The 17,637-nt window shown below is 36.6% G+C and overlaps 2 protein-coding genes across 2 annotated transcripts; both read left to right on the top strand.

Annotated features, from left to right (window-relative positions):
* The first annotated feature begins 90 nt into the window (after positions 1-90).
* LOC121960013 (uncharacterized) lies at positions 91-7,369 on the top strand. Its single transcript, XM_088071360.1, has 6 exons — positions 91-384; positions 682-927; positions 1,003-1,183; positions 1,604-1,875; positions 3,950-4,111; positions 5,532-7,369. The coding sequence occupies exons 1-6, from the start codon at positions 213-215 to the stop codon at positions 6,500-6,502; spliced, it is 2,004 nt and encodes a 667-aa protein (XP_087927486.1). The 5' UTR covers positions 91-212; the 3' UTR covers positions 6,503-7,369.
* A 660-nt stretch (positions 7,370-8,029) lies between these two features.
* LOC148186228 (uncharacterized) lies at positions 8,030-15,764 on the top strand. The gene is made up of 7 exons (XM_088071359.1): positions 8,030-8,301; positions 9,813-9,919; positions 10,673-10,877; positions 11,721-11,886; positions 12,805-12,952; positions 13,171-14,904; positions 15,571-15,764. The coding sequence occupies exons 1-5, from the start codon at positions 8,142-8,144 to the stop codon at positions 12,911-12,913; spliced, it is 747 nt and encodes a 248-aa protein (XP_087927485.1). The 5' UTR covers positions 8,030-8,141; the 3' UTR covers positions 12,914-12,952; positions 13,171-14,904; positions 15,571-15,764.
* The last annotated feature ends 1,873 nt before the right edge of the window (positions 15,765-17,637 follow it).

Below are 17,637 nucleotides of genomic sequence, written 5' to 3' on the forward strand. Positions count from 1 at the left end.
AATAACCAATGTTTCTGTGAAATGAAGCGAGACGGATTTTAGTGAAAACGGAACGAATGGTTAAGTCGCTACCACTGTCGGAACTACATAGTGTGACACGAAGCGGAAGTAAACAAAGAAACGCGCCACTAGCGTTAGCTCTGTGGATTTGTAAAATTAGCTCAAAGATGGTGTTTTAGTCGTATCGCGTATAAATTTCTCATCAAGCAACAATGTCTTCAGTTCAGTATTTGAGGGCGTTTGTCAAAGAGCGACTGACTGCTGCTGCTGAAGAAATATTCGGAGTTTTTGAGAAAACTATCGTCGAGTACGAAGAAGAGATCGACCGTCAGCGCAGACTGCTGGATGTCGTCTGGAAACCTGAAATAAAGATACACAGGATCGGTGAGTAAAAGCCAATTATTTTAATGACACAAAACAGAGAAATTAGATTTTTTTAATTAGAAATTAGAACCTGAAGTATTCAGCTATGATTCAGCTCTTAAAATCGCTGTTTAAGTTTTATGTTGCTTTCAGACGTTTTTTGAGTTCAGCTTCTATTTGTCTATTCTTAGATATTTCAGGCAATTATAAATATGTTTTTTTTGCATTTTGAGCTGTTGTTTTGAATTCCTTTCAGCGTCCACACGAATTTTCGCAGGAAATGCATTTTATAATTCCTTTTGTTTTGTGTCCCTGCAGAGCTCCCACAGAAACATGTCTGTAAGGAGGAGGAGGTTCCCACTGACCAGCAGCTCTGTATTCAGGAGAGGAGCTGCAGTCTGGACCAAGAGGAGCCAGAGCCTCCACAGATTAAAGAGGAGCAGGAGGAGCTCTGCAGCAGTCAGGAGGGAGAGCAGCTCGTCCTGAAGCAGGAGACTGATGCCTTCATGTTGATTCCTCATCATGAGGAAAGTGACGACAGTGAAGATCAGACTCTGAACTTGAGTGTCGCTGAAATGCAGAATGTGGTGGAGGAAAACCCTCTAAACCACATTTCAGTTGAAAGTTCTTTGGTATCAGAACCGAACAGCGACCACCAGCTCCTCTCTCTCAACTCTGATGAAGCTGAGAGCCAAAATCAGACAGGAGACCAACATGGAGACTCTGGATCAACTAAAAATTTAGAGCCAAAACAACCGAATGAACCTCACAAAAGCATCAGCCGCGCTGACAATTTATCCAAACCCACAACATCAACAATCCGCTGTGATACTCACACAGATAAAAACTTCTATAAATGTGACACATGTGGGAAAGCTTTTTCGTGTATGTTGAATTTGAAGAAACACCTGATAACGCACACAGGTGAGAAGCCACATGCTTGCACCATCTATGGGAAAAGATTCACTCAGACATCTGCACTGAGTCCTCATACAAGAATCCACACAGGTGAGAGGCCGCATTTTTGCAGAACATGCGGAAAAGATTTCAGATCTCGGAGTCGCTTGATAGACCACATCAGAACTCACACGGGAGAGAAGCCGTTCGTATGCAAAACATGCGGGAAAGCTTTCAGACACAGTAGTCACTTGGTGGGCCACATGAGGACTCACACAGGAGAGAAGCCGTTTACATGCGAAACATGTGGGAGAGCTTTCAGACTCAGTGGTCACTTGATCAGCCACATGAGGACTCACACAGGAGAGAAGCCGTATTCTTGCAACACCTGCGGGAAAGGATTTGCTCAGAAATCTGTACTGAAGGATCATTTAAGAATGCATACAGGAGAGAGGCCGTATCCATGCAAAACATGCGGCAAAGATTTCAGATATAACAGTGGATTGATAGTTCACATGAGAACTCACACAGGAGAGAAGCCGTATTCTTGCGAAATCTGCGGGAAGAGATTCTGTCAGCCGTCACATCTGAAAAGTCACGTCAGAGTCCATGCAGGTGACAGTAGCGATGTTCTTGCAACAAACATTGCAGAAGTAATTGCAACTTGTTAGACTAGATGAGCACAGGTGAGAAGACGCACCTTTGTAAGATTTGCGGGAAAAGATACTTTGATGCTCCTCATTTTGCAAAGCAAGACTGCCTACAGGAAGTAGTCTCGGTTTTGCTAAATACGTCGGAGACGATAATTTTTCAGCACCATCTCAGCTGTATAAAAGCACCGTGAACTCTCAGTCAAAGTAATTATTACAATGATCAGTTTCCCAAAGTGGGCAACAAAATGCTGTTTTCTGATCTTGTAAAATCTAACATTATCGCCTAATAAGAAAAATATAAATCAGTTTTGAGAAAAAACGTTTTGACACTTTTCTCCTTTAATGCTGCAGTTCTGCATTACTGCATTTTTACAGGCAAATGTAATTTTTGGGGCTCTACATTTTACTTAATTGTTTGCAACCTGTCATTAAATGTCATATTCTACGGCTTTTATGATTGCATCAACTTTTTTCTGTTTTGTGTTGAAGTGGTGACTACATGGTGCTGTCCACAGATCAGCCAAAAAAATAGTAAAAAAATGAGTTCTTAGAGGGATGATGGCGACAAAATGCTGTTTAAGAAAAGTTTCTTATAACACGCAGGCTGTTTTTGTTTCAAGTTCACTATGTGAAGGGAAAGTTTCACTATTATCTGATACCGTTTGTTTGTTTCATTAGTGGAATGAACTTTTATTGATCAAGCATCTACTGGAGAGTTGTATTAAAGGACTGTATTTAGGGTTAACGCTGAATGTGCTCAGACTGCTTGTGTTCCACACAAATGTGAAATCTTTCACAAAAAATAAAAATGATAATTGAAAGAACAGTTTTGAGGCATTCTTTGATAACTTTCCTATTATGCCACATATAGTTCTGCTTGACTGCATCTTTACAGGTAAATTGGGATAAGGGTAAACTTCAGCTTTCTATTTGATGTTACTCTTTTCTTATTTACATTGCCATTTTTAATTTCATCTTTACAATTTAAGATTTCAGTTTGAGCATTTCAATTTAAGCTTTTGCATTTAAAATTTCACTCTTTTCATTGTCAAATTTTTAAATGATCATTTCACCTTTTAAATTTTCTTTACGGTTTCCTTTTTCTGTCTTAATGAGTGCCTAATTATTTCTCGTAGTTTTGTAAAATAATAACCTTTTTTAATTTGATCTCTTTTAATCTTCTCTTTGGACATTTAATTTGAATTATTCCCCAAAATATCTTCCATAATAGCTGTGTTAAGTAAGTCTTTATAATTCTAAAATGTTTTCATTTGAATCTTTTTTTTTTTAAAAAATAATTCCATAAAACAACAGATTAGTTATGCAGAGAAAACTATATAATCTCCTGTGTAATCTGTGGAAAATTCTTCCCACAGAGCTAATAAAATGAACCAACTTTCAAACCTTTTCATGTTTCAATAAACACTGAATAATGTCACAGCAAACCTGCACACATTTGTGATTCAGTGTGGGGGAGGCTCAGGATTCAGGAATTTACAGAATTGTGCATATCTTTATTTAAATTTTTTTTATTTTTTTTGTTTTTTATCAAGGGGGGCAAACTGGTTTTAGGATGCAGGAATGACTGTGCCCTCATATTTTCATAATTTTACAGCTGCAATTCTGCACAAATTTGAGATTTGTCTTGATTAGGTGGGGTGAGATATGGGGATAATGATGTTTGTAGAATTTTATTAACTGATTTTTTGTATTTTATTTGATCAAATTCTGTCATGTATGTGTTTATTTATTCCCCCAGATACAGTGCATCTCTTCTTGTTTTATATAAGGTTCATGTTTATTTGTGCACTGTCTCTGTTTAAATAAAATGACATTACATGTACAACTTTTAGTGCAAAAGGAACGGAGTTAACATGCGAGTACTGCCGGAACTTAACAGTGTGACATCCAGCGGAAGTAAACAAAGCAGGCGCTAGCAGCGTTAGCTCTGTGGGTGTTTAAGCTCGAAGGGGATATTTTAGTCATAACGCGAGTAGATATTAGTTTATTTTGAACTAAAGTAACAATGTCTTCAGTTCAGTATTTAAAAGAGTTTGTCAACGAGCGACTGACTGCCGCTGCTGAAGAAATATTCGGAGTTTTTGAGAAAACTATCGTCGAGTACGAAGAAGTGATCGACCGTCAGCGCAGACTGCTGGATGTCGTCTGGAAACCTGAAATAAAATCACCAAGTTTAGGTGTGTAAAACATTTATTTTAATAACGCAGAACAGAAGCATTGAATTTTTATATTCTCACAAATATGGAAATTTAGCGTTACTCCCCACTGTCCCTTTAAGAGTCGTAAAATGCGTTGAATTCATTAATCTAAAAAAAAACAAAAAAAAGGCCTTAATTAGTATTAAAATGTCTTTAAACAATCTTTCAGAAATCCAAAAAAAACCGTGTGGGTTACAGAAAGTCTGTGAATGTTGTTCTTATTGTGCATTTTAAAATCTTAAAATAGTAGATAATATATCTCTTAATTGGGGGTTGACTGGTATTGTTTTTTCAGGACAGATACTGATTATTAGTAGTAAATCAGACTGATTACCGATATTAGGATTTAATAAGCATTTATAATAAAAATGATCATCTTTCTGTCAATATTCAATTTGGTATTTAATAAACTCCAAAACAGAACTGTGATTAAGTTCCTTTATGGAATCAAAAATCAAAACTAAAACATTATTTACAGAAAGTTCTGCTGATTTTTATAAAGTCGAGTCATAATTTAAATAAAAAATGCTCACAAAGGTTTTTACAAAGCTAGTGTTACCCCCATGCTGACACTTTCTTTGCACTTTTTAATTAATTCATTTTTTGGCGATCATTAAAATAAAACACTGATACAGATAATTGACAAAATGCCAGATATCATCCCCAGTAATCGGCCAGGACATAATGTGATGAACCCTAGTATTTTGTCATCGCATAAACCCTATATAGTGTTTTTGTTGATTTTGGTTTTAGTGGTAACACAAAAAATTACAAATTATGTTCTTCATGGTGCTGTCAGCTAATGAGGCAATATAAATAATACAGTGATTGGTTCCTGCAAGGCAAGGCAGCTTTATTATCATTTTTTTTAATTAAAAAATGAAAAATTGTTTACCAATTTACAGTAACTTCAGGCAGATCATGGTTGTGGAACCAAAGTCATGTTTTAACTTACCAAAAAACTCCCCTGTGGGTTTTCCTTGTATTTTTGCCAAATGCACACGCTAAAGGGCGTCTGGTCCGAAATGTTCTTGTGGCAATAATAAAAATATGTTATAATTGGAGTGCTGATTTTCCTGATTTTGACTGCGTTGATATCCACTTTCAGGACTATTACAGCATTCAGCACTCAGTCTCAAAAATTTTAATTAGGAGTGAGCATGTTTTTTTTTGGATTACAATAAATATTTGCACAAAATTGTCTTTAATCCCCATTTGTTTTGTTTTTTTTGTTATTACAGTTATTGTAAAATTGGTCTTAAATTTCAATCAGAATGGCATTTTTAAAAAAAAGTCTTAATAAATTCTTAAATCTATTATGCCTTAAATTTTGAATTTTGCTCACATTTTATTATTCACCATCACAGTATCCTTTTCCCTTTGTTTTGTTTCCCTCCAGAGCTCCCACAGCAACATGACTGTAAGGAGGACGAGATTCTGGCCGACCAGCAGCTCTGTGTTCAGGAGAGGAGCTCCGGTCCGGACCAAGAGGAGCCAGAGCCTCCACAGATTAAAGAGGAGCAGGAGGAGCTCTGCACCAGTCAGGAGGGAGAGCAGCTTGAACTGAAGCAGGAGACTGATGCCTTCATGTTGATTCCTCCTTATGAGGAAAGTGACGACAGTGAAGATGAGACTCTGAACTTTAATATCGATGAAACGCAGAATGTGGTGGCGGAAAACTCTCAAAACTACTTTTCAGATAAAAGCTCTGTGGTATCAGAAACACAGAGCGACCACCAGCTCCTCTCTCACAGCTATGATGAAGCTGAGAGCCAAAATCAGACAGGAGGCAAACATCAAAAAAGCAACAGTCGCAACAACAACACGTCCAGGATTCATCATAATACTCACAAAGGCAAGAAGTCTTTTAAATGTGACACATGTGGGAAAAGATTAAGCGATAAGTCGGCACTGAATGCTCATATGAGAATCCATACAGGCGAGAGGCCGTTTTCTTGCAAAACATGTGGAAAAGCTTTCAGATTTAGAAGTCACCTGACAAACCACATGATCACCCACACAGGTGAGAAGTCATATTCTTGCAACACCTGTGGAAAAAAATTCAGGGGCAACAGTGACTTAATAGTCCACATTAGGACTCACACAGGAGAGAAACCGTTCACGTGCAAAACATGCGGGAAAGCTTTCAGTCGTCGAAATATCTTGGTAGTCCACATGAGACTCCACACAGGTGAGAAGCCGTATTGTTGCAAAACCTGTGGAGAAAATTTCATAGATAATCGCGACCTGCTGGTTCACATGAGGAGAGCGCACACTGGCGAGAAGCCGTACCTTTGCAAGACCTGTGGGAAGAGCTACTTTCGTGCTTCTCATTTGGCGAGACATGTAAGATCGCACGCAGGCGAGTAGCTTTGTTTTCGCGAAATTGGGAGACAAGTTAATCTGCATGTTGACAGAAGGGAGGAGCCACATATGCAGCATATTAGAGAAAAGTTTTACTCAAATGATATTTGGAAAAAAACAAAAGGATACATAAACACAGCAGAAACAATTGAGCAGAAACGTTTTCATTAACTTAATAAAATACAAGGTAGACGGTAGATCTGTTAGTCATTTTTAAACATAGTTGAAACATTGCTTGAAAATGTAATTTTAATTTAACTTTGATTGACTATGTTTAAAAAATGTCTAATAAATCTAGCTTGTATAAACTCCCAAGGTTAGTGACATTTTTTTGTTGCACAGTGGGTGCATAATTCTTAAAAATGTTGACTCGAATTTAATATTGTTGGATTTTCTAAAAACATTTTTTACACCAGCTTCACTATATGAGTTGACTGTGAACTCTGAGATGATGATGATGATGATGATGATGGTGATGATGATGATGATGGTGATGATGAGAAATCCTCTCTCTCGTGGTGTTTGGTCATTTATGTTGTCATCCTGCCAGCTAGAGTCTTATCTTTTTTTGTCTACAACATGTCATTAAATTTTATATATTTATGTATTTTGTGATTGCATCAATTTGTTATTATTGTTGTTATTCGGGATTTTATTACTAGAGTAGTATTTCTTTGTCTGCAGTGTCATTTAATTTCATATGTTTATGTATTTTGTAATTGCATCAGTTTGTTGTTGTTATTCTGGATTTTGGTGGTGATACACAAACCAAAATTGCAGATGATGTTCAACATGGTTCTGTTGATAAATCACCCTCAGTAACCAATCATTAGTTCTCTCGTGTATTCTCACAATACAGCTCTGTAATAACAATACAAATCGGTTTTGTGGTACTTTTCTGATTACTTTACTTTAATGCTACGGAGTTCTAAATTACTGCATTTGCATAGACACGTATTTTTTAGGATGCTACATTCACTTCACTTGAGATTTTTTTACTACACTGCTAAAATGAATTGCGAATTTGAATTGAGTTTATATATATATATATATATATATATATATATATATATATATATACACACTCAATAAAGAATATTTATATATGGTTTATATAACTAAGAAAAAACTACAATAGAATTCTTATTATAATTTGTATAATTATATCTAATCTAATTATATTATAATTAAACAGAATTTAGAAATAGAATGATTACATATCATTATACCATAAAACAAAGGGAAAATGGCTGAGCTTTCTTGAGGTAATTTCCATATATATAATATATATAATTTCCCTGTTTTTTTGTTGTTGTTTTTTTTGTTCCTTGGTGCATTTCTTTGTTTTTTTATTGTTGTTTGTTTGGCTTTTTATTCAGGTAATTTTCTTGTAACTTTTTACCAATTTCTTTCTTTTTTCTTGTAGTTGCTTGTCTGAGAAAATAGCCATATATTCCCGGTAACATACAACAAAAGAGATGTACGAGCGGAACGGAAGTTAGACTCACTCCCACCTCCGGTGGGTTTTATAGTGTAACACCAACCGGAAGTAAATAAAACTGGCGCCAACTGCGCGGGCTGTGCGGACGGTTTGAATTTGTTTGTTGTCGCACTGGATCGTTTTTCAGCTCGTTTTTAAGTAAAAATGTCTTCACTTCAGTATTGGAGAGAGTTTGTGAAGGAGCGACTGACCGCTGCTGCTGAAGAAATCGTCGGAGTTTTTGAGAAAACTGTCGTCGCGTACGAAGAAGAGCTCGAGCGTCAGCGCAAACTGCTGCATGTTTGGAAACCTGAAGTCACGCTCGGTGAGTAAAACTGCAGTTTCACTGAGTAAAACTGCACTTTCACTCACACAGATCACTGTTTGTAAACTTTATTTTGAAGCGTAGTTTATTTCCAAAACAGAGCTTTGGTTTTGAAATGCCATTTATGTTTATTCATGAAAAAGGTTTTGAATGTAATTGAATGAAACTGAATTTAAACCATCGTGATGGGGTTGTTTACATTGACTTCCTAGCTCGCGGGCGGACATGGAAATGAATAGCGATTCATTTTTAAAGATTCAATTTCATTGTTTTCGGTCTAAAATTACTCTTGCTTTTTTCAATTGCAAAAATATGTAGCCTGTACACAGAATATGAACATGTATTAGCATTTCATTAACCAAATTATGCATCGTATTTTTGTGGCTTTGGTGCCTTTTCTGCTAAATTTGGCCTTATTTCAAAAGTGGTGGGATGTTCTGAATCAAAAAAAGCTTGACCGGGTATGGACTCCAAATCCAAAATAGGAGAAGTCTCAGAGTAAGATGGAGAAGTTAGTGGTGCATGGATAGATCTGTTAATTTTTACCACCAATGCTGCAAAGTTAATGTACGAAAAAACAATAAATAGTGGCCAAAATGGCTCTTTTGATAGAAAAGGTTGCCAACCCCTGCCCTAGCCGGAGCAATTCGGAACCACTGGTTTAAAACATAGCTTACGTGTTTGGGGACAATTTGGCGCATTTTAGACGCCTTTTATTCTTTACTTTTTCGACAATTTTGGCTGTTTTCATGCATATAGCATACGTTTTGGTTTTAGAATTTCCAGCTCAGCTCCTCCTAAGTCTAAAAACACAGTGTAAACAAAACTTTAATATTCATACTGTTAAGTGCAAACAATGTGCCACTGAAACCCATTACAACTACAATTTTTGATGCCACAGTCATCAAAGCATAAAACATGCATTGTATTATTTTTAGGTGTCATTCTGGACTTTTGCCTTGAAATTTTTCTAATTTTTACTATTTTCCACTTGATTTTTTAATTTTTTTAATGTATTTATTTTTTACCATATCTGGCATATGAGATAAAATAAGATAGAACTCGAAAGAAATTCTTGTGCCAGATTAGTAAATAATCAATCTGTAAATAATCAGTAAATAATGTTTAAAAGTAAAAGTAAAAAAAAAACATGGAGTTTAAATTCTATGTTAACATAAGTTCTGAACTATTGCACAAAAATGGAGAAAATATGTGCATTAATGTTGCTGAAAATTATTGACATATTCCAGGCTGTGATGATAACATTAAAAAAAACTACTTTGCCTGTTGTAAATTGAAAATAATTCATTTATTTGTGTTTAACCTGGCACTTAAAGGGTTAAAATTCTGAAAATGAATGAATATATAATATGTTTGTATGTTTCTTTGATATATATTTATAATTGATTTCGAAAAGCTAATTTTGTGTGCAGAGCGATATGAGTGTTTGTAATATTAAAGCAGGTTTTAAGGGTTAAAAGTATACGTCCTTTTGTTCTCCGTCCCTCCAGAGCTCCCACAGCAGCCAGTCTGTGATCAGGAGATGAGCTCCAGTGTGGACCAACAGGACCCAGGGTGTCCACAAATTAAAGATGAGCATGAGACAGTCTGTATAATGGTGAGTGTCTCTTTCTGGACCTGTGGTGATGTCTTTCCTAATGTCTCCCCTAATGTCTCCCCTAATGTCTCCCCTAATGTCTGTGGTGCAGGGAGGATGAAAATGGCAGAGCACACTGATCTTTTTATTTTGAAGTTTTATAAAAAAGGTCAGTTGTCATCAGCAGTGTTTTATGCTTTTGCGAACATTCAGATCTCCAGCTTGGAGCTACTGTCTTTGTCTTTGTCCTTGTCCTTGTCCTTGTCCTTGTCCTTGTCCTTGTCCTTGTCTTTGTCTTTGTCTGCCCCAAAGTATTTAGAGACCTGACTTATAAAAAGTCCAGCTGAAGTCTCCTGGACAAGTAATCTATAAATAAGAAACACACCTTGTGCTTTTTATTAAGTATAATCTCTAAAAATATGAGTTTAATGGTAAAAATGTAAACAAATCGGAATAAGTCATAATGTTAAATCACAGAACTTATTACTTTTGTCTCTTTTTAATTTTTGTGTCTCTTAAATTTTTCATATCTTTTTATTCGATTCCATTTCATCTCATTATTATTATTATTTTTTCTTTTTTTCTTTAATTACTCATGCCTTAAATCTTAATTATTGTCTAGCCTTTGTTCGGCATTATTTTTGGCTTTATTATTATTATTATTATTATTATTATTTTTAGTAGTAGTAGTATCACGACACGTTTAACATGCTTTTTTTATTGGCTGTGGTGTAATTACAACTGTATGATTATGTTTCCCATTCATCTTTTTAGAAAATGAATCGGCAGGAAATTCAGGACGTGGTGTTATCGTCTCTTCCGGGCCTCACTGCTGAGTCGTTGACGTGTCTCCTGGAGGGTTTGGAGGGACTCGGCATCGAGAGCAAAAACGACTTGCAGTTTCTCCAGGAAAAAGATCTTGAGAAGTTCCTCAAACCAATCCAGTGCCGAAAACTTCTAAATGGCTGGAAACATGAAGGTAAAAACAGAACGACAAGGAACTGGTTAATGCTCTTTATGTAGAGAAGATTACAGAGCCTGAGGACTTTCTTTTCTTTTCTATTTTTCATGGTATTTTTGATTTTTCAGAAATCAAAAAAAACATGAACAACATGGGCAACAGTATGAGATTGAAGTGCAGTCTTTGTGCCATTTTTCATAAATGTTTCTGCTTCTTCACAGTGAGATCAATGAGAGTTTACAATGAACTTGGGTGTAAATCCCAGTTCTTAAGTTAATTATTTGCAGAATTTGAGACCATAAACATTAAGACTTTGAGCCTTTCAAATTAAAATTTAGACTTTTTTTTCAAAATTAACTTTAAATTCTGTTTTTATAGTCTGTCACCTGTATTCTAATTTCGGGGATCAGTATTAGTCTCATTGGAGTTAAGTTTAAATAGAAAAATAAACATCTTGACTAAAATGTCCTGAATTTTTGTTGAATAAAACATTTTGACTTATTTGACTAAAACTCTGAAGGATAAAATGACTAAAATGTGAAAAACTAATAAGCATTTTGGCCTCAAGACTCAGACTAAATCTAAAATATCTGTCAAAGTTAACACTGTTCCACAGTGATTCCCACCCCTACTATTTTAGTCTGCCCTTATTTCTCCACCCTCCACCCTCCAGTTATTACAGTTATGAGGGAAAAAGTCAGGTTGCAATTTTGGGCACTATCACGGGATACTGAACAAAACACAGGATTTTAAATTCCCATTGTGTGCTTGTATTAGTATTACCAGTTGTTTTTTTGTTCAGTATTTTAAGCAAACACTGCAACAGGAAATATAACTGAATCTTCATTATGTCTCTCTCAGGTGAGGTGATGAAGCCGAGAGCCTGGATGCTCTCAATCGAAGGACAAGTGGTCATGGGTCCACATGCCGACTTTGTCCATGGGATCGCTGCTCTCTTTGCAAGTTATTACAACTTCAACCTACAGTATCCTAAGGAGGCTGCATGCACGCTGGAGTTCATCCAAAGGTAACGACAAACCAACAGGAAGTGCTGCTTGTTTGTAGATTATGGTGGAATAATTTTTTTTAGACCTGAACACTTTCTCTAAATAACCCTGGGTTATATATTATTGACGATTTTTCTAGGTAACGGTATGGAGGGTGTGTGCAAGAGCTGTCCTCAACAAAGTAACTTCATAGTCGACTAATTGACATTGATCCTGTTCTTAAAGGCAAAGTTCACTGGAAAACGATGCTGATTTATTCTGCACAGTCTCACACATACAGCGCGTCTCTTTTTAGTGATCAAATTTCCTCTTTTACTGATATTCATTGTACAGCATGTATTAGTGAATCAACAGCTCATTTTACATTAATAACAATATATTCAATCAATGTCCAAAAGACCAAACTGCTTTTCCTTGTTTTTTTCTATTTTGTGAAAAGTAGGGCTGTCACACAATTAATTTTTTTATCGAGTTTAATTGCAGAATTTCAATAGTTTATACCAATGAATCAGAGTGCAAGAAAATTACCTGAAAATTATATTTTAAAAAAATAAAATTAAACAAACAAAAACATAAATAACTTGAAAAATGCACTTAAAAATTATAATAATTCTGTTGCTTTTTTCTTTTTTTTCTAGGCATGTTCCACTAGATTTAAAAACATTAAAAAAAAAAATGTTAAAAAACATTTTTCTAAATTTAAATTTACAAATTTCTTGCAATTTAGGGAGCAGTTATTAACAAGTTGCTCCAGAAAAGTGATGTCACTTCAAGTTACAAGGGGTTAAAAGGGTCTTAAAGTCATAAAAATTGTTATAAATGCAGATACATTTGATTTACAGTGACATCACTTGAATGGTATAATCACTGTCACTCTTTGCAGTTTGCACAAACACAAAACCTCTGAGGACCTAAGAAACTGTTGCTTTTCCTTTCAGATGCTTTGTGGGTATTTATCCGGAGAAAGGCTCCAAGGCAAAGAAGCAGCGTGGAAGTATGAATCCACCCGTGTGTACCCTCATGAGGAAATTAATGGACCTTGAGTGAAGGTTAATTCCCACTCTTTTTCAACCCTCTAACATAAAGGTAATCTTAATTAAATCAGTTTACTCCATAATACTTCTGTGTACTATTTTTTTTAACTTTTAATTGTAAATTGTGTAAAATTTGAAGTAAAGTTACAGATTTTTTTCTTCTGTTCTCATTAAAAGTGTACATTTTCATTTAGAGGTGGGTGATATACCAGTAACCGTTGTTCCTGGTTGTACATACAAAAGCCCTGACTTTTAAATTTTCCACTGTAGGATCGTGAATCTAGTGATGATGGCTGTGTGTGGACTGTGACTGCAAATTGAAATACTCACTTAACAGAGGACATCCATCGCCTGGCCCCCCTTTCCTGGCTAACGTCTCCGCACGCCGACACTGCACCGGAGGTTCCAGCAGGCAAAGAGGGTGGCCATCCCTCTGCGTGAGAGCTGGGTGCCAGGGCACCAGCCACCGCAACCACCGGTGCCACACGGAGTTTAAACGCCTTTAACAGCAGCCAGCGGGGAGTGGGTAGTGATGGCTCAGCTGGCTCAGAGTCTCCATCTCCTCGCCCTCTCTTTCCCTGCCACCACACTGATCATCGGTGACTCAACAAGCAGGAATCTCCGCTTTTTCAACAGCATCACTCGCTGTTTCCCCAGTGCCGATGTTTCCACCATCCTGGACAAACTCATGGATCTACTGCCCACTCTCCCGGCCTCCGTCAACAGGATCATTGTCAATGTGGGGACATATGACAGCACATCAGGAGGCTGAACACACCAAACATCATTTAACCTCCTCTTTGAAGTCTTATATTTAAAAAAAAAAAACTCTAAAAGACTATTTTGCTTTTTGCTTTATTTTTTTGTTTTGTTTTTTGCCCTCATAGTTCACTGACACAGTTTAATGTGACCATGGTGTGCTGGAGTGTAATAAACATGATTTTATATTATTTATTAAATTTTCCAGCGTTATATATTAAAATGAAAATCTCCATCTTAAACAAACTTCAGGTAAATTTAAGCACATTGTGTAGATAATAGGCAAACCTCTCACTGCAGGACTTGAGTCTGTTTTGAGTGGGCCTAATTCTCCTATAGCTGCCAACAGCCTGCCAAATTTCCCAGTTAGAGAAAGGGTGAAAATGTGCTGGTGGCCCCAGGCCCCCTAAAGATTGCACCCGCCCCTGGTAATAATAACAGCGCTCAGCGCGAGACAGGGAGCGATGTGTCTTGGCGTTTCTAAATAATTCCACCGAAAGTCTGATTAAACCCGAAACTAACACAAAATAGTCTGTAGATGTCTAAAGAAATCACTTCCCACCTCTGCAAATGTGGCTGTTTCAGGCACTTTGTTGCTGGAGAAGTTTCGCTTTGTTAATCTCTCACTGCGCGACTGTCGGACCGTCAGCTGTTTGATCCGCGATGATGAAACGTGAAGCACAAACGGCTCGGTTGTCAAACGCTCAGCTGTTGTAGAGTCAAAGTCGATCACTGCATTTGGTTCTCCGCCGCCTTATTTTTAACATCACTGGCTGTTATCTGTCAAAACATGACAGGGACGCGTTATATCTACCTCTCATCAACCCAGGACAAGTTATTTCGTGAATCATGTCGGGATCATTTTATCGCGTAGCTCTAGTCTGAAGTGAAATTAAAACACTTCTGCTGTACCTGGAGTATAGCTCAGTCTGTTAGAGCGCGTGTTTGTTTATCAACCGGTCCCGAGTACGATCCTCATCCAAGCAGGTGATTTTTTTATATGCAGCCCAAACTACAGAGAGGCAATAAAGGGCGATGATAGTCTGACAATTGCATTTGGCACAACAGTATTTCAGGTTGTGACATTGAGTTTTATCCAGTTCAAATGGATTTTTAAGACTTCAATCCGAACCGGAGTATGAAAGACAATGTCGGACCCAGACAAGCAGTTGGACATATAGCTCAATGGATAAGACAGCAAGCTGGATTTCCTGTGGACGTGTGATCAATCCCTTTACATTCTAGGTGAGTACTCAGTTCTGTTTTACAAAATACCATGCACTTGAATTAAAAATATGTTAATACTTTCTAATGGACAAAGAATGTTATTACAAAACATTTTCTAAATTACTATTCCTTGATTTCCATGCTGGTTTTACCTGTTTCTGGACAACTTCACCTGATTTATCAGCCAAAACAATATATTGCTCAACTTTATGAGCCTTAATTTGTCTGGAATATTACATTAGTGTTTTAACTGTATGAATATACAGCAAAATAATATTTTATGGCATAAATTAAAATAAAATATTGGCTAATATCTGTCGGCTCTGCTGATATAAGGCTCATATGGTGTTGAAACAAAATTCAGTATCGGCAGTGACGTCTGTCAAAAACTCGACTGATTTGTGAATCAGGCTGATATTTCTTGATTTAGACAGACGCATCTGCCGAAACTGGTTTTACCTGTTTCTGGACAACCTCACCTGATTTATCAGCCAAAACGATACATCGCTCAACTTTATGTGCCATTTAACCTCAGGTTATCCAGGGTCTGACGGATTGTCAGAGTTTCCTTACGCCCTGTAAGTAAGACATTGTGGTTTACACTGTGCCATGGCCACAAACGCCACACACATTTCACAATTAATTACAAATATCCCTTTTCACTCATGCTTACTTTGTCTGAAGGTGTTGGTCGAGAAGCTGCCTCTGAAGCCGTCCATTCGTCTCCCTCTCCTCGGCCAGCTCTCTCTGAGTGTGGCGGTATTGTGCCTCTCTCCTACTCATCTCTTCCCCTGCCTCGTTCAGCTGACGCTTCAGAGAGCGCATCCTCTGGGTCATCTAGGGGACCAAACACAGAGGCCTGGTACTTACTCGGCGTACATGGTAAGCAATTGAGAGATTTCTTACACCTTTATAATTTTCTGAATGACATACTTTTCTTGTCTCGACGAGCTAGGAAGTGTTTTATTTAGCCATTTATTGGTCATGTCAAAATTTGACATTTTTCGACATACTATGCCCTGTTGTTTTGAGTCATTTTTTTGACAAGCTGTATTAAGATGTTTTTGGCATTTCTTTTGATGTAGTATGCTACGTCCAATTTTGACAGTTTTGCCATACTATAGCCTTGCTTTTTTGGTCATTTTTTTCGACATTCTAGATTATGTTGTTTTAGTCCATATTTGCACATTTTAATGCTATGGCGTGTCTCAGCACGCTATTTCATGCTGCTTTGAGGTGTTTTAAGCTGTTTTTGGGACATGTCCAATTTTGACATTTTTGCCATACTATAGCCTTGCTTCTTTGGTCATTTTTTCGACATTCTAGATTATGTTGTTTTAGTCCATATTTGCACGTTTAAATGCTATGGCGTGTTTCAGCACGCTATTTTAGGTTGTTTTGAGTTGTTTTTCAGTGTTTTTGGGACATGTCCAATTTTGACAGTTTTGCCATACTATAGCCTTGCTTTTTTCGTCATTTTTTCGACATTCTAGATTATGTTGTTTTAGTCCATATTTGCACGTTTAAATGCTATGGCGTGTTTCAGCACGCTATTTTATGTTGTTTTGAGTTGTTTTTGACTGTTTTTGGGACATGTCCAATTTTGACATTTTTGTCATACTATAGCCTTGCTTTTTTGGTCATTTTTTCGACATTCTAGGTTATGTTGTTTTTGACAATATACGCACGTTTTAATGCTATGGCGTGTTTCAGCATGCTATTTTATGTTGTTTTGAGTTATTTTTCAGTGTTTTTGGGACATGTCCAATTTTGACATTTTTGCCATACTATAGCCTTGCTTCTTTGGTCATTTTTTCGACATTATAGATTATGTTGTTTTTGACAATATATGCATGTTTGATTGCTATGGCGTGTTTCAGCACGCTATTTTATGTTGTTTTGAGTTGTTTTTCAGTGTTTTTGGGACATGTCCAATTTTGACATTTTTGCCATACTATAGCCTTGCTTTTTTGGTCATTTTTTCGACATTCTAGATTATGTTGTTTTTGACAATATTTGCACGTTTAAATGCTATGGCGTGTTTCAGCACGCTATTTTATGCTGCTTTGAGGTGTTTTTGACTGTTTTTGGGACATGTCCAATTTTGACATTTTTGCCATACTATAGCCTTGCTTCTTTGGTCATTTTTTCGACATTCTAGATTATGTTGTTTTTGACAATATATGCATGTTTGATTGCTATGGCGTGTTTCAGCATGCTATTTTATGTTGTTTTGAGTTGTTTTTGTCTGTTTTTGGGACATGTCCAATTTTGACAGTTTTGCCATACTATAGCCTTGCTTCTTTGGTCATTTTTTCGACATTCTAGATTATGTTGTTTTAGTCCATATTTGCACATTTTAATGCTATGGCGTGTCTCAGCACGCTATTTTATGCTGCTTTGAGGTGTTTTAAGCTGTTTTTGGGACATGTCCAATTTTGACAGTTTTGCCATACTATAGCCTTGCTTCTTTGGTCATTTTTTTCAACATTCTAGATTATGTTGTTTTAGTCCATATTTGCACGTTTAAATGCTATGGCATGTTTCAGTATGCTATTTTATGTTGTTTTGAGTTGTTTTTGACTGTTTTTGGGACATGTCCAATTTTGACATTTTTGCCATACTATAGCCTTGCTTTTTTTGTCATTTTTTCGACATTCTAGGTTATGTTGTTTTAGTCCATATTTGCACGTATAAATGCTATGGCATGTTTCAGTATGCTATTTTATGTTGTTTTGAGTTGTTTTTGAC

The sequence above is a fragment of the Plectropomus leopardus genome, chromosome 20, assembly GCF_026936395.1.
Source record: "Plectropomus leopardus strain MGB_pleo_1.0 chromosome 20, ASM2693639v1, whole genome shotgun sequence".
Lineage (NCBI taxonomy): Eukaryota > Metazoa > Chordata > Actinopteri > Perciformes > Serranidae > Plectropomus > Plectropomus leopardus.

Coding starts and splice junctions, on each gene's coding strand:
- LOC121960013 (XM_088071360.1), top strand. CDS start 213: ATGTCTTCAGTTCAGTATTTGAGGGCGTTTGTCAAAGAGCGACTGACT. Junction 928..1,002: donor AGATCAGACTCTGAACTTGA/GTGTCGCTGAAA, acceptor CTTTGGTATCAG/AACCGAACAGCGACCACCAG. Junction 1,184..1,603: donor AAACCCACAACATCAACAAT/CCGCTGTGATAC, acceptor TCACTTGATCAG/CCACATGAGGACTCACACAG.
- LOC148186228 (XM_088071359.1), top strand. CDS start 8,142: ATGTCTTCACTTCAGTATTGGAGAGAGTTTGTGAAGGAGCGACTGACC. Junction 8,302..9,812: donor GAAACCTGAAGTCACGCTCG/GTGAGTAAAACT, acceptor CCGTCCCTCCAG/AGCTCCCACAGCAGCCAGTC. Junction 10,878..11,720: donor AAATGGCTGGAAACATGAAG/GTAAAAACAGAA, acceptor TGTCTCTCTCAG/GTGAGGTGATGAAGCCGAGA.